Below are 23,898 nucleotides of genomic sequence, written 5' to 3'. Positions count from 1 at the left end.
GGGAAAAATGAAAGTAGTATGTGATGTGCCAGTCTTCAGAGTTATGTGAATTTATCAAGCATTAAAATACCAGGTCATACAATCAGATTGCTGCTGTTGTAATAGGAGCCAATTTTTCAAAAATTACTGGTGTGCTAATCCTAACAGAAATACATCTCTGACGACAGTCAAGGAGTTTGTTCAATATTGGAGTTACTAAATTACCCAGACAGCCCGCTGCTACGTATGCTGTTATTGAATGATTTAATAAAGTAGCTAAATTATTACAACAACTAGTGGAATCAAGCCCGTTTCGTCAAAAATGAAACGGGCCCTAGGAAGGCTCTCGTCTATGCGATTTTTCCTCTCTCCCCTGCCCTCCCCACCATGTCCAGTGATTCCAGCCTCCCCTCCATGTCCAGCGATTCTCCTCTCCCCTGCCGTCCCCTCCATGTCCTGCGATTCCGGCCTCCCCTCCATGTCCAGCGATTCTCCTCTGCCCTCCCCTCTGTGTCCCGCGATTCTGGCCTCCCCTACATGTCCAGCGATTCTCCTCTGCCCTGCCCTCCCCTCCATGTCCAGTGATTATCCTCTGCCCTCCCCTCCGTATCCCAGGATTCTGGCCTCCCCTCCATGTCCAGTGATTCTCCTCTGCCCTGCCCTCCGTGTCCCACGATTCTGGCATCCCCTCCATGTCCAGCGATTGTCCTCTACCCTGCCCTCTGTGTCCCGTGATTCTGGCCTCCCCTCCATGTCCAGTGATTCTCCTCTGCACTGCCCCCCCCCCCTTGGTGTCCCATGATTCTGGCCTCCCCTCCATGTCCAGCGATTCTACTCTGCCCTGCCCTCCCCTCCATGTCCAGTGATTCTCCTCTGCCCTGCCCTCCGTGTCCCACGATTCTGGCATCCCCTCCATGTCCAGCGATTGTCCTCTACCCTGCTCTCCGTGTCCCGCGATTCTGGCCTCCCCTCCATGTCCAGTGATTCTCCTCTGCACTGTCCTCCCCTTGGTGTCCTGCGATTGTGGCATTTATTTATTTATTACATTTGTATCCCGCACTTTCCCACTAAAAGCAGGTTCAATGCGGCTTACACAGTAATAGGTAATACAGAATTTTGTTAGATAAGGTAAGAAATTAAGTATAACATAGTAATAGAATGGATGGGTAGGTAGAGATAGGCGATAGGGGGGGGGGGGGGGTAAGGTAGGAGATAAAGTCTGGGTCAATGTCGTTGTCTCTTCGGTATATGTTAGGTAGATGGGTTCATAAGATTAATCTGGGATATCAGTGGGTGGTTTAATTTGGTAGGATCTTGAGGTGATGAATCCTTTTATCCAATTAATAATATATATTGTTACATTTGTACCCCACGCTTTCCCACTCATGGCAGGCTCAATGCGGCGGGTAATGGGAGGGTTAAGTGACTTGCCCAGAATCACAAGGAGCTGCCTGTGCCGGGAATTGAACTCAGTTCCTCAGTTCCCCAGGACCAAAGTCCACCACCCTAACCACTAGGCCACTCCTCCAAGTTTGTCCAGTAGTTTGGTTATTATTATTATTAGCATTTGTATAGCGCTACCAGACGCTCGCAGCGCTGAACACCTGATACAAAGAGACAGTCCCTGCTCAAAAGAGCTTACAATCTAAGTAATACAGACAAACAAGACAGTTACGGGTGAGGGAAGTAATGGGTGAGAAGGGAGGAAGTTTGGTTAGTATGTTGTGATCTACCATGTCAAATGCACTGGATAAGTCGAATTGTAGAAGGAGGATGTTGTTTCCAAATGCAATTTCTTGTTTGAATTTGGATATTAAGGTGAGTAGGACAGTTTCTGTGCTGTGGGCTGGGTGGAAACCCGATTGTGACATGTAGAATGGAGAAATTTTGTATATAGTCATTAATTTGAGAGGTCACCCTGTTTTCCATCAGTTTAATTAGTAGAGGAATGGAGGCGACGGGGCGGTAGTTCGTGACATCGTTCGCTGGCTTCTTAGGATTTTTTGGTATAGGTGTAAGTAGTATTTTGCCATGTTCAGTGGGGAATGAACCTTGCTGTAGCAGAAAGTTTAGATGGGAGGTAAGATCTATGATAAAGCGTTCTGGGGCATCTTTCATTAAATAGTTGGGACATGGGTCAAGATGGCAGTGAGATTTGGAAAGTTTGGTAATTGCCACAGAGACTTCTTTAGTGGTGAGGAGAGTGAAGTTTGCCCATGAATGGTCAGCTGGAATTTCGTCTCCATAAGGGTCCAGTTCGTCGAGAAAGGAATCGATATTTGTACAGTCTTGTGGAATTGTGCTGCAAAGATTGGTGATTTTGTCGTTGAAGTAATTTGCCAGCTGGTCAGCCGATGGGCAATTTAAGGAAGATGATGTGACTGGGTTGGTGTTAAGAAGATTCTTTATGAGTTGGTATTGTTTTTTTATGTCTGTGCCGCTGGTTATAATTGTTTGTGTGTAGTAGGATCTTTTGGCTCGTTTAATGGCATTTTTGTAGTTGCTATGTGACTGTTTCCATGTATTGTAGGTGGGTGTATCTCTAGATTTATTCCATGCCTTTTCTAGTTTCCTGGTTTGTAATTTTAGGGTTTTTAATAGGTCATTGAACCATGGTGTTCAGTTGCGTCTGTGTAAGGTTTTTGTACGTAATGGGGCTATTTCATCTAGTATAGTTTTGCATCTGTTGTCCCATTCAGTGAGGAAGTGATTTGAGTTAGGTTGTGTAGACCAGTTGTTGTTATATATTTGTTGCCAAAACCTTTCCTTGTCGATCTGTCCTGTAGTGATGATTGTTACGGGGTCTTGCTTATTAAGCTGACCCTTTTTTCGCCATAGTAGGGATAGGCATCCCCTCCATGTCCAGTGATTCTCCTCTGCACTGTCCTCCACTTGGTGTCCCGCGATTCTGGCATCCCCTCTATGTCCAGCGATTCTCCTTTGCCCTGCCCTCCCCTCCGTATCCCAGGATTCTGGCCTCCCCTCCATGTCCAGCGATTCTCCTCTGCCCTACCCTCCCCTCTGTGTCCCACAAATCTGGCTTCCCCTCCATGTCCAGCGATTGTCCTCTACCCTGCACTCTGTGTCCCGCGATTCTGGCCTCCCCTCCATGTCCAGTGATTCTCCTCTGCCCTGCCCTCCGTGTCTCAGGATTCTAGCCTCCCCTCTATGTCCAGCGATTCTCCTCTACCCTGCACTCCGTGTCCCGCGATTCTGGCCTCCCCTCCATGTCCAGTGATTCTCCTCTGCACTGCCCTCCCCTTGGTGTCCCAGGATTCTGGCCTCCCCTCCATGTCCAGCGATTCTCCTCTGCCCTGCCCTCCGTGTCTCAGGATTCTAGCCTCCCCTCTATGTCCAGCGATTCTCCTCTACCCTGCACTCCGTGTCCCGCGATTCTGGCCTCCCCTCCATGTCCAGTGATTCTCCTCTGCACTGTCCTCCCCTTGGTGTCCCGTGATTCTGGCATCCCCTCCATGTCCAGTGATTCTCCTCTGCACTGCCCTTCCCTTGGTGTCCTGCGATTCTGGCATCCCCTCCACGTCCAGCGATACTCCTCTGCCCTGCCCTCCCCTCCGTATCCCAGGATTCTGGCCTCCCCTCCATGTCCAGCGATTCTCCTCTGCCCTGCCCTCCCCTCCATGTCCCACAATTCTGGCTTCCCCTCCATGTCCAGTGATTCTGGCTTCCCCTCCATGTCCAGCGATTGTCCTCTACCCTGCCCTCTCCTTTGTGTCCCGTTATTCTCTCCTCTCCTTCCATCCCCTCCATATCCAGTGATTGTCCTCTATCCTGCCCTCCCATCTGTGTCCCGCAATTCTCTCCTTTCCTCCCATCCCATCCATGTCCAGTGATTGTCCTCTGCCCTGGCCTCCCCTCCATGTGCAGCGATTGTCCTCTGCCCTGGCCTCCCCTCAATGTCCAGTGATTGTCCTCTGCCCTGGCCTCCCCTCCATGTCTAGCGATTGTCCTCTGCCCTTGCCTCCTCTCCATGTCCAGCGATTGTCCTCTGCTCTTGCCTCCTCTCCATGTCCAGCAATTCTCCTCTGCCCTCCCTTCCATGTCCCTCGATTCTCCCCTCGCCTCCCATCCCCTTCATGCCTAGCGATTCTCTCCTGCCCTTCCATCCATGTACCGCAATTCTCTCCTCTCCTCCCATCCCATCCATGTCGATTCTCCTCTGCCCTGCCCTCTCCTCCCCTCGATTCTGTCCTCCCCTCCATGTCCGTCCAGCAATTCTCCTCTGCCCTGCCCTCCCATTCGTGTCCCGTGATTCTATCCTCCCATCCCATCCATGTCGATTCTCCTCTGCCCTGCCCTCTCTTCCCCTTGATGTCCCTCGATTCTGTCCTCCCCTCCATGTGCAGCATTCCGTTGCTGCCTTCAGTTGGGTTTGTCAAATCCTGATGTCAGCTCGCCTCCAGCGTTCCCTTTCCTCTCATTGTCCCGCCCTCTGACATCATTTCGTCTTTACGTGAGGGCGGGACAGTGAGATGGAAGGGAACGCTGGAGGCTTGCTGACGTCAGGATGTTACGAAGCCAGCCAGCCAGAGAACGTTGGCGGTACAAATTATTATATTAGATAAGAGAAAGCGTCAAAACTGTGACAACGTAAACTTGAAGAACATTATTAAAATAAAAATCTGCATTAGGTTTATATTAGTTTCATAGAGCAGCATGGTTATCAAGTTCATAAATTTGTCCCGATTTTATAAAGTTCTGATATTTCTGCACACTCATAACATAGTGGTGCCCATTGACAGTAATAGTTGGTATTATAATCGAAAACTATGAAAGGTAATCTCATGTTATTGTGAAATACAGCAGAGCTTTGCACCAATGAGTCATTTTGTACAAAAGTAGTCTGACATTATCCAGTATAATTGTCTGTCTGTGTGAAAATGGAAAGATAAACTAGGTAGAAATTAAACTATCTGGTGTAGATTTCGTAATTGATCAGTTCTTGTCTGTGAACTGCAAATTGTATATTGAAATACCTAAAGAAGCCACACTGTGCTCGCTGAAAAGGGATACTAAAATTGTAAATTTAATATCAGTATCCAATTGTAATGTTTAAGGCAGAGCAGTGGCTTTTTTGTTTCTTTAAAGCCTGCTGCACCTCTTGCATGGCTGTAACAGCTTTGACACAAACTTTGTGTACTACACCAGATATGCAGTGTGCTAGATGAGAGTGTATACTCTGACCTCCAAGATGATATCGCAGGAGGGATGTAGGAAACGTTTTACTCCGTTCATGATGTGTCAAGTATGTTTGGTATGTTGAGTACACCTCAGCTGTACTATTTAGTAGACAGTGCAGTAGCATTGTTCAAAGCATTCCTCAAATTTTGTATGGCTCTGAAAGTTTCAGCATCACCAGTGTAGTGTGGATGTTGTAGTGCACACTACACTGTATGAGAGACTAATAGATAAATAACACTACATGTTTTGACCCTGTGTTTAATTGCATCTTGTGAATGGAGACACAAACTTTTAGATTGAGTACTTCAGTACAGTCATAAATTAAGAGGTGCTCGGCATCGAGGAGGAATCCTAAAACTATATTAGCAGATAGAGATCATTGCACGTCCTGAATGGAGTCATGAGAACTTTGGTGCTGACATGGTTTAAGAGGTGGTCGGCATTGAGGAGGAATCCTGAAATTATAATAGCATATAGACATTGCATATCCTGAATGGAGTCATGCTATTTGACATCGAGAACTTCAGTGCCAATAGATTTTAAGAGGTGCACAGCATCGAGTAGAAATCCTGAAGTTATAAGAGCATACACATATCCTTGCACGTCCTAAATGGAGCTGTGCTACTTGACATTAAGAACTTTGATGCCGAACAGAGTTGAGAGGTGGTCAGCATGGAGGATGAATGTTGAAAGTCTTCATGGTGAAGAAATAGATTTAATATTTGGTGGATAGCAACGCTGACCTGCTGAGTTGAAGTGAATGGCTCCATCTCCAGTAAAGTCTGTGCTGCTTCAAAAGCAGACGCCTGGTCCATGGGAACTGAGGCAAGGGGGAGAGCAGGCACTGGAGAAACCTGATCCCTGGGCCCTTAGGCAAGGGGGAGAGCAGGCACTGGAGAAACCTGATCCCGGGGCCCTTAGGCAAGGGGGAGAGCAGGTATTATTTGGCTTCCTTCCCGTTCACATTAATTGATTTGATTTGCTTACTTTATTTATTTTTTGTCTATTAGATTGTAAGCTGTTTGAGCAGGGACTGTCTTTCTTCTATGTTTGTGCAGCGCTGCGTATGCCTTGTAGCGCTATAGAAATGCTAAATAGTAGTAGTAGTAGTAGTCCCTCATCTAATATAATAAAACTCACCCTCAACGTTCTGAGGACAACGTTCTGAAGTCACTCAGACTCCCAGAACGGTTCGTAAGTTCATGGTGGTGAAGCCACTGAACCACTTGCTGCCCCGCCCTCGCGTCAAACGTCATGACGTCGAGGGCGGAAAACCAACAGAAAAATGAAAGAAGGGACCGCATCAAGGAAGGGGGAGGAGTACTACTCCTCCCTCTGCCAAGGAAACGCTGGCCACCAACCTTGAAAACCACCCGAAAGCTACATAGATAAAATGAAGCCCCGCAAACAGAATGACCGAGGTCCAACACCCCCCGCCCCCCCTCGCGCAACGCCCTTCCAAAACAACCAACAAAGCTCAACAGAAGAAAAGAAATCCCACAAAAAGCAGGAGGTGCAACACCCCCCCCTCCCCGAGCCACCCCCCCCCCCCAAGCCACCCACCGTCGCGTAGCTTTGCTGGCGGGGGGACACGAAACCCCGCTAGCACAAGTCCTGTCTTCAGACTCCGGCGTGATCTTCAGCATTACTAGCCTCTGCAGGCAGGGCTTCTGTGCGTCTGACGTCATGCACGTGCAGGATGTCAGACGCACATAACCCCGCCCAGCAGAGGCTAGCAATGCTGAAGAGCATGCTGAGTCAGCAGACAACACAGGACTTCTGCTGGCAGGATTTTGGGTCCCCCGCCAGCAAAACTACGCAACGGTGGGTGGGATGGCGGCAGCGGTGGCAGCGGGACCATCGTGGTGGGTGGGATGGTGGCGGGGCGGGGGGGGGGGGGAGAACATCGCGCGGAGGAGGCAGTGACGGCAAAAAACAAACCCCTGCAATCTGGCAGCGCTTCCTTCACTCATCTTCAAAGCACCGCTTCCAGAACCCCCTGCCCCCCCACACACACTCACTCATTTGGCAGCCCTACCAGACCCCCCCCCCCCCACACCCCTCTTCTTCCAAGTTGAACACCACAACACACCCCCCACAACCCTCCAACACACACACTCTCTCTCTAAAAATCTTATCTGCCAGCGCATCCTGAACCCCCCCCCCCCCCCCCACACACACACACTCTGTCTCATATGGCAGCGCTTCCAGAAACCACGTACACACACACACACATATACACACACACACACTCACTCTCATCTGGCAGCACTTCCTAAAACCCCTGCCACACCCACACACAGTCACTCACTAATCTGGCAGCTGTTCCTGAACCCCCCCCCCCCCCCCACACACACACACACTCACTCACTCTCATTTAGCAACACTTCCTGAACCACCCCACCACCACCACACACACACACACACACTCTCTCATCTGGCAGCGCTACCTGAACCCCCCCCCCCCCCCCCCCCACACACACACACAAACTCACTCTCATCTGCAAACGCTTGATAAACCGCCCCCCCACACTCATCTGGCAGCGCTTCCAGACCCCCCCCCACACCCCTCTTCTTCCAAACTGAACCACCCAACACACCCCCCACACCCCTCCAACATACACACTCTCACAAAATCTCATCTGCAAACGCTTCCTGAACCCCCCCTCCACGCACCCCACCCCCACACAATCACTCTGTCTCATCTGGCAGTGCTTCCTGAAACCCCGTACACACACACACACTCTCTCTCTCATCTGGCAGCGCTTCATGAAACCCCATACACACACTCACTCTCTCATCTGGCAGCGCTTCCTGAACCCCCTGCCCCCCCCCCCCCCCCCCGCAACACACACACTCCCTCACTCTGTCATCTGGCATTGCTTCCTGAACCCCCCCCCCCCCCCCCACACACACACACACACACACTCTCTCTCACTTTCATCTGGCAGCGCATCCTGAATCCCCCACACCCCTCTTCTTCCAAGCTGAACCCCTCCAACACATCCCCCCCACCCCCCCCCCCCCCCCCCCCCACAGACACACACTCTCTCTCTTCCTCTCCTCCAGCACACCAATTGCTTAGGTGCAGTGGCAGCAATCTCAGACACCAGAGAAAGAGGGGGGCCTGACACCATAGAGAGAGAGGGAGGGAGGTATCTCTGTCACACACACACACTCACTCACTCTCTCTCTCTCTCACAGACAATGTCTTTCTGTCTGTCTCTCACTCTCACACACTCTATGTCTCACAGTGTATCACATTCATTCTCTATGTGTCACACAGTCACTTACATACTCGCTTGGTCTCATACACTCAGTCTCACAATCTGTGCCTCACACACACTCTCACTCTCGCACACACTGTATCTGTGTGAAACACACTCTCTCTCTCTCTATCACACTGTGTCTCCCATACGCAATTGCACACACTCTCATTCTCACACACACACTCTCTCACAGACACACTCACACCCAGACTCACTCTCTCTCTCACACACACACACACTCGCACTTTCACTCTCTCTATCACACACAGTCACTCTCACATACACTCTCCAAAACATACACACTATGAGGAAAACCTTGCTAGCACCCGTTTCATATGTGTCAGAAACGGGCCTTTTTTACTAGTAGAATATAAAGTTCATGCTGTAATGGAGCATTTTTAAGTATTCGAACGGAAAATCTCTTTTGAGATTGAAAATAACTAAAGTAGATATAGAAAAATAATTGGTAATTAGAATTAAAATTCTAGTTAATATTGTAAATAAAAACCGATAAAATAATAATGTAAAACTAAGTGAAGAACTAATGATAAACAAAACCAGCTCGGGTCGATCCGCTCTACGGAGAAAAATAAACTAAGGCGGGATGATTGAGCATTCGATATATATAGTGGCTATTAGTGGTAGGAAGGCAGGGACATGCGCAGAGAGCTCTGTTTGAGTTTTCTGTGCTTTGAGAAGGGCCGGGTCAGTGATTTCACAGGGGTGAAGCTTCAACTGTGTGGCTAGATGATCACTGTCCATGGAGAACTGGGATAGTAGCAGTAATAGCAGAGAATGCTGAAGTGCCTTGTGCAGCGGGTACGGAGAGGTCATAACCGGGATAATAAGCAGCAATAGCAGAGAATGATAAAGCACCTTGTGCAGCTGATTTGAAGAGGTCAGAACTGGGGTAGTAGCAGTAATAGCAGATAATGGTAGTGCCTGTAATGACAGAGAAATAAGCAGAGCACAAACAGTAACAACAGCAGCATGAAACCCAAAACTTAATTTTCTTTAGTAAAAAGGCCTCTTAATTTTTAAAGCAGTTTTGTACTTTCTTGTGCAAGCATTATGCTTGTTTGTTTTCTTTAAATCAACTTCAAACGGACACACTTAAAGATCAGATTCAACTGGAAGATGGGGGCAAAATATACCACAGATCAAAACAAACAGCCTATCATCTTATAATTTAGTCAAGTTTTTTATTGTCTTCTGTTTCTTGAGAAGGTATAAATATTTTCAGTTTATAAATTCAACTTGGCATAAATTCAACTCCAGATTTCACTTAATATAAGTTCTACTTGACTCAATTAGATTTATAGATTTTTAAATTTATAAGTACAGCTTACCCATCTGTATTCAGAGTCAGAAATAAAGGACCTCTGGCCGACATGCGGCATGTTTCGCTATTGCTTAGTCAGGGTCCGGTCCACTATAAAAAATAAAAAACCATAACTGTACAAAACCATCATATTTAAAATCATACTAACTATAAAGAATTCTCACTTACCGCATTGAACGCCAATATCCAGAAACTGTTTAAACATGGTGTCAACGCTCCCATATTTAAATACCTCCAACAATGATCCCCCAACGAATAGAAACAGTAAAGATGGCTAATCCAAGTGAATTTATGCCAAGTTGAATTTATAAATGGAAAAATTTTATACCTTTTCAAGAAATAGAAGACAATAAAGAACTTGACTAAATTATAAGATGCTGGGCTGTTTGTTTGGATTATCTGTTTGTTTTCTTTGGCAATTTCATTTTAAAAAATCATGCACAATTTTATGACGTGCATATGTTGTCAGTGGGTAGGTGTGTGTATGGGCAGCTTTTGGGCAGAGCATGAACAGACGCATAAGTTTTCAAGTAAATTGTAGCTTTCTATTACTTATGTGTGTTGTATCACAAACCTAGGCACAGACATTTACACCAGCTACGGGAATGCCTTACATTTATCAATCCTCACAGTATCCGCTGCTTCAAAATGACATCCAAAATAACATTTATACCACTTGTAATATTTTGGTAAACAGGAAAAAAGGCCTCAAAGAGCTCACAGATCCTAATTTTGATAGAACTGTAAGAGCTAGAACGGATCAATAGATCCTGCCTTCATCATCGGCCAAAAACCTTTTAATATGAAAGTTTCCTGTTTCTGTGGCTAATCACAATACTAATTCAGTTTTAGAAACCTCAGGTAATTTTATGAGCACTGGCACTTATCTTTCATATGTGTGCTCCTAGACCGCGTTGCCCCAACCGGTAATTTACTATGATCTCTCTCTGGAATCTTGTGCCGAGCCGACGATGGCCAGCATTTCTCAAGGCTGCTTCAGGGTCTCGGTATCACACTGTAGAGAGATGCATACTGTCATTGATAGTTAAACATTCTCACATGCAGTAAATACAAAGGGACTAGCAAAGGTGAATTAGCAAAATAAATTGAATTGAACACAGTACTTGAAGAGGAGAACAGCACAGCTTCTCAACGCGCTTCTAGTCACCTGACTACTGTCATGAACCACCCAATCAGGGACTTAGAAAAAATGACACCATTCCACACGGGTGTTTAAACCTACAGGGTTAAGGGAACCTAATTTGAAAATCCATTTTTTGTTCCTGCTGTATCAGGAATCTCTGTTGGTCTCCGCCCCGGCTGGTAACGTGAATACTTTGTAATACAACGCATTTCAGTTCTTCAAAAACATGCTGATATTTATTGGACGTCATTTTGAAGCAGCGGATACTGTGAGGATTGATAGATATTATTGCGTATCAGCACCCGAGGTTTTGATTAAGTATAGTTCATGCCTTACATTTATACATATTTTAAGCCACTTGCACCTAATTTTCTTTATAAAATAGGCCTGAAAGAGTCATCTTAACTAGCACCTATGGTAGGTGCCATGTTATAGAATTCTGTTCTCCTTCCCCCCCCCCCCCCCCCACCCCCTGTAGTTCAGTTTCTCCTCTTTCTCTCCCTATGCCATCCATGTTTGCCAGCATCATCCCTTTCCCTCTACCCTCCCAGTTGACCAGCATCTTATCTCATCTCCCTGGCCTGTTGCTGAGTCCTCCCCTACCCCCTCCCTCATCTGACCCGAGCTCAAATGAAGTGCTGCATGGGTCCTGTGGGTACATGCACATGCTTCAGTGTCCTACCCCCTCTAACAGGAAGTCTGCTTCAGATGGAGGTGGTTCAGTTCAGTGCTTCAGTGCAGTCCTCTTCTTGCAGGGCTCATGAAAGTACTTGCTATTGCAGAGCATCATGTTCATGCGTGGGATAAACATAAAGGAATCCTGTTCAGAAGGAATGGATCCTAAGGAGCTTAGCCGAGATTGGGTGGCAGAGCCGGTGGCGGGAGGCGGGGATGGTGCTGGGCAGACTTATACGGTCGGTGCCAGAGCCGGTGGTGGGAGGCGGGACTGGTGGTTGGGAGGCAAGGATAGTGCTGGGCAGACTTATACGGTCTGTGCCAGAAGCGGTGGTGGGAGGCAGGGCTGGTGGTTGGGAGGCAGGGCTGGTGGTTGGGAGGCGGGGGATAGTGCTGGGCAGACATATGGTCTGTGCCCTGAAAAGGACAGGTACAAATCAAGGTAAGGTATACATAAAAAGTAGCACATATGAGTTTATCTTGTTGGGCAGACTGGATGGACCATGCAGGTCTTTTTCTGCCGTCATCTACTATGTTACTATTGATAGACTGACACTGACATTATGAAAATGATTAGATTCATACTGAAAATGGAGAAGCTGCGATTAATTAACCCTCGCCCTTAATTGTCTTGTCTGTCTGTATTATTGTAGATTGTAAGCTCTATTGAGCAGGGACTGTCTCTCTATGTCAGGTGTTCAGCGCTGCTTGCGTCTGGTAGCACTATACAAATGCTAATAATAATAATAATTAATGTGAATTAATACATATTAATGTACATTAGTAAATCTATCCTCATATTTTAAACAGACATAATCCAATAGAAGCTCAAATGGAATACATTTCAAACTTATTTGAGCACACATTGAATAATGCTTGCACTATAACACTAAGAGGTATAGCTATCAACATGAGCTTACTCTTAAGATGTTATTTTACTACTAACTCATGCTATTTTAGCACAGGTCCCTTTATATACAATGAGACATAGGGGCCCTGTGCTGATCCTTAGGTATAAAATTGGATGCCCGGTGTTTAGCACCTACTAATATCAGTTAGCATGCGCTAAGCTTTAGTAAAAGGGCCCTATAGTTACTAATAACTTGAGCTAACAATAAAATAACATGTATTAAAAGTAGCCCATGTGAATACCTATCTATGTCCCTGAACTGGAAGACAGCCTTTGTATGTTAATTGGTGATAAGCTCTGGATGATCATGTTCATATAATAAGTATGATAAGATTAAAATTGTTGACACATCTTCCTATGTTGCTCAACTGGAGCATTCGGCATTCACTCTCTATATCCCCCATGAACCCCAATAACACCCATGAGCCATTATTTTCAACTAAATTTGGAATTTATTATGGCCGCAGCCAGGCACTTAACATTCTATAAAACATAATGTCACTTAACATGTTTCAATCATAAATAACTTCTTACAACTTATCAACTCCATCTCCTGGGGTACACAGCTTACTTCACATTGCGCCCAAATACACTTCCGGGGGTGCCGTACAAGCATACCCACCGCCTATCTGTGCTTCACTTATAGCACCCGATGCCTAGGGTGTATCCCGTCTAAGGATAGACCCCGGTAAGTTCATGGCCTCCTGGCCGTCCAAGCCAGAAGACAATCCATATTCCACTGAAATACTTTAAAACCTGCCCACATTCAGGCATAACATTAACTTTGTATTGCAATTAACATTTGGGCAATTATTCATCAATATAACACTCTTATGCACTCACTTGCTGTGTACCCGCCAGAGTCCCAGGATAATCATCGCTACTAACCGCCACTGCCCATGGTAATGAAGCCTCGTTTACCGTGGGCTCCCCAGTCCAGCCTGGCTGTGGCCTAGCCCACTTAATGGCCCAGACACACCATTAGCAAGTATGGAACCCCATCCTGGCTTCAATATAATCCTGCCAATCGGAATTAAGGATGTCAAGCCCGATATCCGACAAATGAACCCCATCTGGTCTGTATAAGCCCTCACAAGATTCCGTAATAAGGCTATGGGTAAGTACATGCCCCTTCAAACCGGGCATAAACCTGGCCATACACCTGTTAATCTTCCTCCTCGTTCGTTCCACTGCCACATGCGAACGCTCCCCCCTCCAGACCCTGCGCGGGATAATAGCAGACCACACCAACCGTAACTGGGGACATATACACGCTAACTGTAACAGGTCCTGCTGCATAGTCTTCAACAGGAGGATCCCATTAACCTGGCCCAAATCATTCCCACCCAGATGCAAGATCAAAACGTGCGGAGCAGGCTGAGACTGGAACCGCCATAACAGGGTGGGCAGGAGCTGCGCCCATCGCATGCCTCTGAACCCCAGCCAGGTGATAGAAACCTGCCCACAGTAGAAACCCAAGTTCTCCTCGGCTGGTCGAATAGCTGCCCTCCTACGAGCCCAATAAACAAAGGAGTGGCCGCATATCCAAATCCTTCGCCTGACCTCCAGGCCACCTGCAAATAGGCGAAGCAAATGTTAATTAGCAGTGAAAAAGGACAGGACAGCGACAGAAGCAGAAACAGGATAAATTTTTTTGTGTGTGTGTGGTGGTGGTGGGGGTAGCTATAAGCATAAACTTAACATGTGGATCTCCCGGTAAAGTGAGGTCGAATGTAAGTTTTGTACGCTTTAGACTTCCAGCGACCTATCTGCATGATTTGCTGCTCCGGGAGCCCTTGAGCGGCCGCCGCTGTGGCCGCCCCTATCCGGAAGGAATGCGAACTGAAACACCTCGGAGGCAAACCCGCCAGCTGCACGCACAAAGAGAGAACCCGTGTAAACTGAAAACGGGTGAGAGGTGCCCCATTTTCGTGAACCAGTAGCCAAGAACCACCCGGCGGGCGGAGTTCTAAATAGTCCTTCATAGTCCCCACTGGGCATGTGCTATCATCCCCCTGTTGTTGCAAAGAGAAACGTAACCCCCTTGACATCTGATCCGTCTTGGATTTTCGGATGACTAACTGTAGAGAGGACCCGTACAAGGTGACAACCCACAGCAGCAGACCCATTATAGGGGGGGCCAAAGTGGACCTAGCTACCAGCTCACTCACTCTCAACGCCCCATAAAAAGCCAAGAAAAATGCAGCACGAAAGAGGCACACTTCGTAGGGGCTACTACATACGTGAGCTGCTGCACCGAACAACAGAAGTAGCTCACCTCTTGTAATTGGATGCCTCCAATCTACCGTCTGGCTCTCTTCCCTGCTCCATCCCCGTAAGAGTCTAGTAACCACAAACTGTCGGGTCGGATTCCCCACCCCCAAGGCCTTGGAAAAGAAACTGATACTAGCCAATGTCACCGTGACCCGGGTTTTACTAATTCCTTGCGCTCGGGAGAAAAGTACAAACTGGACAATGGCATCAACACTAAAGACCTCCCCAATGCCTAACTCCCGCATGGTGTTGAGGAAAGAGGTGATTGCAGCCAGATATCTTCTCCGCGTAGACTCAGAAAGAGACTGGAGCAGCAGGTCCCACACTTCTACGGGCCAAATCGCCACACGCTGTCCGGGACTGATGTCGGTCTGGGGTCGGCCATCGGAGCGCGAGCTCTGAAATCTGAGAACTGAAAACGCGACAAAGCATCAGCTAAAACATTTTCTCTGCCCGGCACATGCTGAGCCCTAACCACCACATTCAAACACAAGCACTGCAAGACAATTTCCCTAAGCAAGTTAACGGTGCACACAGTATGAGCAGACAGTCTATTGATAGCCTCAACCACCGCCATGTTGTCCGAATGGAATACAATAGTCTGATTCGCTAAAGCCTTACCTCAGATGTGAAAGGTCGCCATGATGGGGAAAAGCTCCAAGAAGGTAATATCCCTCGTAGTCCCAGACTCCACCCATAGCTGAGGCCAGCGAGCTGCACATCAAGCTCCCTGAAAATAGATACCAAAGCCTTCCCCTCCAGCAGCATCCGTAAACAAATGCAGTGCCGACGCTGTCGTAGGGGCATCATGCCAAAAAGAAATGCCATTGAAACGCGTCAGGAAAGTCTCCCAGACCCCCAGGTCAGCCTTAATCTCCCTAGTGACCCGGATATGATAATGTGCCCGCAACACCCCTTTAGTTGCCATTGCCAATTTCCGGGCAAAAACACGTCCCATGGGAATAACCCGAGTAGCATAACATAACAGCCCCAGTAGTTCCTGAAATTGTTTCAGCGTGGTTTTTCTAAGCTGCTGCATTTGCCGGACAGCCGCCAACAATTTCACGATCTTCTCCTCGGGAAGCCTAGAATATTGACCCTGTACATCCAGCTCAATTCCCAAAAATATCAACACCTGGGAAGGACCAACAGTTTTGTCAGCCGCCAATGGAATGCCAAATTGTCCCGCCACCTCTGAAAAAGTCCGCAACATAAGTGCACAGTGCCGAGCATCTCGTCCAACACATAAAAAATCATCCAGGTAATGGACAAGGGCCCCACCGGGGGCGACCTGCTCGACCACCCAATGCACAAACGTGCTGAACTGCTCAAAGTAGGCGCAGGAAACAGAGCATCCCATCGGCATGCACCTATCAAAATAGAAATTACCATCGAAACTAAAACCCAAGAGATGAAAAGAATCCGGGCAAATGGGCAGCAATCGAAAGACCAACTCAATGTCAGCCTTAGCCAGATGTGCCCCCGGGCCATGATCCCTAATGATCCGGATGGCCTGATCCACGGAAGTGTACTGCACTGAACAGTCCTCCGGGTCAATAAAGTCATTCACCGACCTTCCCAAAGGGTAAGAAAGGTTGTGAATAAGCCAGAATTTGCCCGGATCCTTTTTTGGGATGATTCCGATGGGGGAAATAATCATCGCAGGAAAAGATGAAGAAAAAGGGCCCACTACCCTACCTAGGCGCAGTTCCTTCCCTGTTTTTTCCAATTCAACCTGATGGTAAGTGTCAATGGATTTGGAGTTCCGGGAACAAACAATAGATTGAAGCAAAGGCCCTTGAAAAGGAATGGAATACCCATACTGAAAACCCTTCACAATCGCAGCCGCGCTCACCCTATTCGTGTACTGCGCCAGCCAATGCGACATCGCTTCCAGCCTAATGGGAGACGGCGCCAGCTCCGTCAGCGAACTGAGCCGGCTGGAAAGACTGGCCTCGTCTGTCTTTTGCCAGTCTACACTGCTGGGCCGAATGTCCACCGCCGCAGTTAGCACAGGCGTGGCGAAATTTACATGGGTGCCATGTACACTGGCCCCCATTGAACTGTCTACAAACCCCTCTTCCCCCTTGCCAATTGGATTGCTTCCACCCAGCCCCGGACTGGGGAAAGGACTGCCCTGACTGGAGAAAAGGCTGCCCAGACTGTAGAAAGGATTGTCCTGGTCTATGTCCCGTGGTGTCCCAAAAACTATATCCTCTCTCTTGGGAAAAAGGCCTATTCGCCACCATCTCTTCCAGCCATAGGTCCACCACCCTATGCTGCCAGTAGTAGGGTCATCGGCCATGCTCTTGCGGAACCTGATGTCATAATTGAGCCAAGCCCACCCCCCATAACGGCGGTGGGCTTTCATGATGGAGTCCATATATCGTATCAAGTACGGGCTCAAGGAAGGATCCCGCTCCACCACAACTGACATAAATATATGAAACGCGGATACCCAATTTGTAAGGGACCGGAATATCCGAGGTCTCCTATCTCCCGCAAACAGCATAATCAACTTGTCTTGCAGCGTGCTACTGTCATCTTCCGTCTCCCGCAAAAGGAGGGAAACTATATCAATGTATTCCCGCTTCCAAATCTTCTCCTTCATGGTCTTAGATACACATCTAGACAACGTAAACACTTCACACACCACATCACTACGCGGGTTAACCACACCCTCTCTAATAATAGAGTCTGCTACCGCCGTCGCCCCCTGAGGAACCCCCACTAAGGTTGAGTCCCCTAAGGTCGAGGCAGGCTGGCCTTCAGAAGCAGCCTCCCGAACCACTGGGGGCACACTGGGCCCGGGCCGCGCCTCATACTCAGCTAATACCCTCCTAATCACTTCCTCCATGGACGAGCCCTGCGTGACATGTGAAGGTGTAGGATCAGGGGACTCACCGGCTGGCCCCAGGGGAACCGCCGCTGATACTGCGGACGGCGCTGCTCCTCCGGGCTGCCCCTGCTGAGGCACAGATATGGGAGCGGCCGAAGTCCCCCTTCCCATAGTCTGCAGTTGCTGAGTCACAGATGCTAAGCCATGCTGCTCAATCTGCCTGCGGAGCTCCGTCATAAGAGCATCCATCTCAGACGCCGTGTGGCCTGTCTCCAGCGCTGATGGCGTCCTGCCTCCAGCGGCCCGGGGCTGCTTAGAGCTGCAAGTAGCCCTTGAAGTCTTCGGTACTGCCACAGATGGAACCCGAGCACATCGCTTTGCTCCACGCCGCGAGGGCATACCTACGAAAACAACACTAACATAAAGAATAATGAGTACAGGCATAAATAGCGAAAAATATGCCCATATGCATTCCCAATATCCACCCCCCCCCCCCCCCCAGCAATACCCCACCGAAACGAAAAGACCATAAAAACACCCTGCACATCCACTATACCACTGCGCGTATCGGGTAGCGCTATAACTGGGTGATATGAGTAGTATTAAGAAGGATCCTGAAAAAAACCTGCAGCTCTTGTCACATGCCAGCAAAACCTACCTTGAAAGAAAACAGTCTCCCTTTGCCTCCCAAATAAATCCAACTTTGAGGTAAGAATGCCATCTGCAGGCCAATAGCGGCATTGCAGCCTGCCCTGAACATGGAAACAAATCCCACTACAACAACACATCAGTGACGGCGTCATACGCGCGTCATCAGCTCCGCCCCCCCGCTCATCACCACGCCCCCCTGCACAAGGAAAAAATGCGCACTACGTCCCTCTCATCGGGAAATTTGGCGCAAAGCCCTATGGCCTATAACCGAGCCCTAGGCGCCCAACTCAATATCCCATGCTACCCCGTGAGCTATCCAAATGGTCTACTTCGTGTAGACCCGAATTCTCATCGACGCCGGTTAGGCGCCGGCGAAAGGGTGCACGAACGCCGGCGGAGGAACAGCCAAACACACCCCATCCCCCACCAAACATGCGCCAGCGACCTCCCCGGTGGGAACGCCATGCTCATGCCTGACCCGGAAAAGTCCTCTGTCCCCTGCGCGCCGGTAGCCCTCGCAAACCTCGGGTCAGATGCGCCCGACCAAATGGCCCCAAATTGAGCCATACATCCCGGCGTCGCGGCATAGCCTACAACGGCAATAGCCCCCAGCCCCAAAGGAAAACAAACACAGAGCTGCAGCGCTAACCCCGCAGCCCAACACCGTACCCCCAGCGCGCCATCGCCCCCATCCCCATCCCCTCAGGCTGCGTGCTCTCGAATCAGGACAGCCGGTTTTCCTTTTTTTTATATATATATACTAACCGATAACTCCTTCAAGATCTTCTCCTCGGGAATACACCACCGAAACAATGGCCTGCACAGCCTATCACCAAGCCCACACAACCTCTGCCAGGAAAAAACGGAGCACTGCCTGCTAGGATAAGAACAGCGAGTCTGCTTCCGACTGTAACCAGGTACGTTTCAGCTCCGCTCACCAAGCCTTCTTCTCTGGCAATGACGCAACCCTGCTTGCACCCCCACCCTTATATCCCCCTATTATTCTCCTCCCCCTTTACCTTTCCTTGCTCCCTAGCCTCCCCCCTTCCTCCCTCCCTTAACCTTCCTCCTGCATTAACCCTCGCTTGCCCTCAGCTCAGTTGTGATCGGCCTTTCCTTAAGGGATTGGCCTCTTTCTTTTTTGATAGTGATACAAAAAAAATAGACCAATGTTATGCCTTCACGGTGCCATTAATTGCTTACTTTGTTATGTACTTGAACAGATGTGGTTTGTTTCATTCTTCCATTCACATTGAAGATTATACATACAGTTCTATAATTTTTGCATTGCCTGTGGGAAGTTTATTTTTAATACTTTCTGAAATGGTTTATGGGCTATTGATATCAAAATTCTCAGATGGTTATTGACCTTACATATTTTATATAGCTATGCTAGCAGTTCTTCGAGAATTATATAACAGTCCTGCCTTTGTGTCTTTCTTTTGTTTGTTCTTGGGCAGGTGATACATTCTCATTTTGTGGTGACCAGACATCTTATATGAGTATTTGTCTTCGAGACCATAGTCAAATAAATGAAGAAACAGAAAAGCAGTCATTGCAAGAACTTCAGAAAAAGGTATGAATTTCTTTCAGGGATTTATAAGAACTTCATTTTCTTTGCAGACAATCAGGGGAATGCAGACACACACCAAGATGACCATCCGACATAGGGCTTGTCTGCTGAATCTCTTCTCATCTTGGAGAAGCAGTGGTGTACCAAACCCAGTATTTTGGAAGGGCCCTTCCACGGCACGGCACTCCATAGCCCCCCCCCCCCCCCCCCCCCCCCCGAGATATTGAAATTATACATTTATTTCACCTAACCCCAAATCAACATCTGTCCTCTTCTGCAGCATCTCAGCATCTAACTGCCCATCTTTGAACCCTGTCCCTCCCTGGTGTACCTTACAGGCATCCCTGGCGCCTGCAGTGATTCAGTTATTGCTGCCTGTGCGGGCTCTGCAGGCTTCCATTGGCTGGTTCCCGCCAGACAGGAAATGATGAAAGCGAGGGCGGGACCCGGCCGATGAAAGCCTGCATGGCTGGTGCAGGCGGCAATAATGAATCACTGCAGGTGCCAGGGATGCCTGTAAGACCATGGAGGGGTGGGGTTCAGTGACAGGCAGGCAGATCTCAAGACACCGCGGAGGAGGAGAGATATTGATGTGAGGTGCTGCTGCTGGGTGGGCCTTTTCCCACCCGTAGCTACACGACTGCAGAGAAATCTAAAATTAGACTCCTCTGACCATGTACAGGGATTCCCATGGTGCCCTCCTCTCTTCAGTTTTTGTTCATCCATGGACATATTTGGGAGCTCTTCTGTGTGTTCCTCAGTTCACTCACTAATCTTTTCTCAACTGGATTTTATTGTTTTATTGATCCTCCCCAATCAATAGCATTCAGTACATGGAAACTTTTACTTTCATTTTCTTTTTCACATCATGTCTGAACTGACATCTTCCCTCCTCACTTCTCCCTTTAGATACTAGCACCAGAAGCTGCAGGATACTTTAGAGGGGTAAACAAAAATACCAGTCAGTAAGCTGTTATCTTGCTTTCAGTGTGAGGGCAAGGCCCACCGAACTGGGACTATGTTCCACCCTCAGCGGTAATTAGTGACTTCCCATCTTCTCAGCTGTGGGCTGATTGCATCAATGTGAGTAAGCAAAGTGCTAGCAAGTACAAAAAAAAAAAAAAAAGTAAAGGCTGCTTAGCTTTCAATACCCAAATGATAAGAAACTGTCACCAGCAGTAAAACATGGGGCACTATGCCACTAACCAGCTTATAATTGAAAAAGAAAAACGCCTATATTGCAACCCAAATCGGGAGATAGACGTTTATCTCACAAAAACGAATAAAGCAGTATAATTGAAAGCCGAATTTGGACATTTTCAACTGCACTCCGTCGCGGATGCGGACAAAGTTGATGGGGGCGTGTCGAAGGCGTGGTGAAGGCGGAACTGGGGCGTGGTTATCGGGCGATCAGAGATGGGCGCCTTTCGCCGATAATGGAAGAAAAATATGCGTTTTTAGCGAGAATTTAGGGCACTTTTCCTGGACCCTGTTTTTCCACGAATAAGGCCACAAAAAGTGCCCTAAATGACCAGATGACCACTGGAGGGAATCGGGGATGACCTCCCCTGACTCCCCCAGTGGTCACAAACCCCCTCCCACCACAAAATATGCCGTTTCACAACTTTTTATTTTCACCCTCAAATGTCATACCCACCTCCCTGGCAGCAGTATGCAGGTCACTGGAGCAGTTATTAGGGGGTGCAGTGGACTTCAGGCAGGTGGACCCAGGCTCATCCCCCCCCCCCCCAACCACCTGTTACACTTGTGCTAGTAAATGGGAGCCCTCCAAACCGCCCCCCAAACCCACTGTACCCACATGTAGGTGCCCCCCTTCACCCCTTAGGGCTATAGTAATGGTGTAGACTTGTGGGCAGTGGGTTTTGAGGGGGATTTGGGGGGCTCAACACACAAGGGAAGGGTGCTATGCACCTGGGAGCTCTTTTACCTTTTTTTTTTTTTTTTTGTAAAAGTGCCCCCTAGGGTGCCCGGTTGGTGTCCTGGCATGAGAGGGGGACCAGTGCACTACGACTCCTGGCCCCTCCCACGAACAAATGCCTTGGATTTATTCGTTTTTGAGCTGGGCGCTTTCATTTTCCATTATCACTGAAAAACAAAAACGCCCAGCTCACAAATTGTCGAATAAAACATGGACGTCTATTTTTTTCGAAAATATGGTTCAGTCCGCCCCTTCACGGACCCGTTCTCGGAGATAAACGCCCATGGAGATAGATGTTTTTGTTCAATTATGCCCCTCTAAGGCACCTCTAAATCATAACACTCTTCTTTGGAAGTGGATCTTCCTCCTAAACAATAAATCTCTCATAATAGTAATAATATGCCCCTGTTCAGCCCAGTGACCCCAGAGGTCCCCAAACTACTTTTCAGCTTGAGGCAAAAATGGCTCTAATTCAACTCCTTAAACGCTTTGTCCAAGATAGCACCACCATTGTTCAGGCATCGGAATCTTCACCATCTCTACCACATCTATCTAACCACGTGGGCCTGTTCCAGTCACAAGTGAGCTGTCAGTATTCCCCTTCTCCCCAACCAACCTTTTGCCTACTACAGTCCTCTCTGACAGAGAGTGGATACTCATCTCAAAGCGCTGCCATCCCCAGCACCTCATAGAAAATATTACAGCTAGTGCAAATCCTTCTCTATCTCCTCCGGGGCAGGGAGAACCAGATCTGCCAGAAGAATTTTCTTATCTGAAATTTGTTTAGAAAATTTTCAAAGCTCTTCCTCTGGGACCATCCCAAACCCCAGCTAGTGAAAAAGACTGTAGATCCATTCTTCAATCTTGCGCTGCAACTAAAGAGGTTGTAGCTCTATCAGCGTTTCCAGGAACTTCAGTTATTCGTATGGAAAACCCCTATCTGCATCCAGCCCACTTTGACGTTTCTAGAATATAGACAAAAAATATTCCTAGTACCTCATCATGATCAACACCAGCTTCCCTACCATTCTGTAGTATCTGAAACAGCACTAAAGTGAAGCAAAATATCCAGGGCGCCATGTATGTGGTCCTCCTGGGAAAGACAGTAGGACTCTAAAGGAAAGAAAGTTTATCAAAGTTCTATGCTAAATCTTAAGATTATAGCTCATAAATTGCAGATGTTACACTATCAGCAATATCAGCACTATCAGTAGCTGGAAGATCATTATTGTTCTACAGGTTGCCAATCTTAATTTTTAACCTTCAAGAATCTTATACTTATTATTTGTATGGCACCATAGCTAGAACAACAGCGGCAGATATCTTGGTGCATCACACAGCCTGGTTAAAAGCCTAAGGGCTTAGAGAGAATCTTCATGACAGAGTAATGGATGCTTCCTGTCTGAGGGATAACCTGTTTGGTTAAAAAAAAAAAAAAAAAGTCCAGGAAGCACTCTCAAATGAAAGATCATTTTTGCACAGTTAGAGATCTTTCTTTGGGATCTCTGCCAATGAATATGAGAGAAATTTGGAGCACACATAAACATACATTTGTGCCTGCAGGCAGCATAGGCAATTATGTACTTTTATAGGTTCCTAGAACCAGCTTTAATACCACACACATTTTCACCTGCTCCGAATAGAACACCATATCTGTTCTACCCAAACTATAACCTCCAAGAATGTCTACATGCAGATTGCATACAAGTAGGTGCACTCTTTCTCCAAGGACAAGCAGGACATCACTTATCACAGTTGGGTGACCTCATACAATATAGTCCAGCTGATGAGACCTAGTCAACATGGATTTAGTGAAGGGAAGTCTTGCCTCACCAATCTACTGCATTTTTTTGAGGGGGTGAACAAACATGTGGACAATGGGGAGCCGGTGGGTATTGTGTATCTGGATTTTCAAAAGGCGTTTGAGCCTGCCATGAGTGGGAAAGCGCGGGGTACAAATAAAAATAAAAAATAAGTGCCTCATGAAAGACTCCAGAGGAAACTGGAGAGTCATAGGATCGAAGGTAGGGTATTACTATGGATTAGGAACTGGTTGAAAGATAGGAAGCAGAGAGTAGGATTGAATGGTCAGTATTCTCAATGG

The 23,898-nt window shown here is 47.8% G+C and overlaps 1 protein-coding gene across 1 annotated transcript in view; it reads left to right on the top strand.

The window, feature by feature from the left end:
• Window positions 1–23,898, top strand: part of LOC115472221 (CDK5 regulatory subunit-associated protein 2-like) — a gene marked incomplete in the record, with an annotated part of 793,551 nt that overhangs the window by 720,748 nt on the left and 48,905 nt on the right. The window contains 1 exon segment of the mRNA XM_030206415.1: window positions 19,743–19,858. Coding sequence (XP_030062275.1) covers window positions 19,743–19,858 — 116 coding nt within the window.

This window comes from Microcaecilia unicolor, chromosome 6 (genome assembly GCF_901765095.1).
Source record: "Microcaecilia unicolor chromosome 6, aMicUni1.1, whole genome shotgun sequence".
In the NCBI taxonomy this organism is placed as follows: Eukaryota; Metazoa; Chordata; class Amphibia; order Gymnophiona; family Siphonopidae; genus Microcaecilia; species Microcaecilia unicolor.
This window is presented reverse-complemented; position numbering and strand designations above follow the sequence as displayed.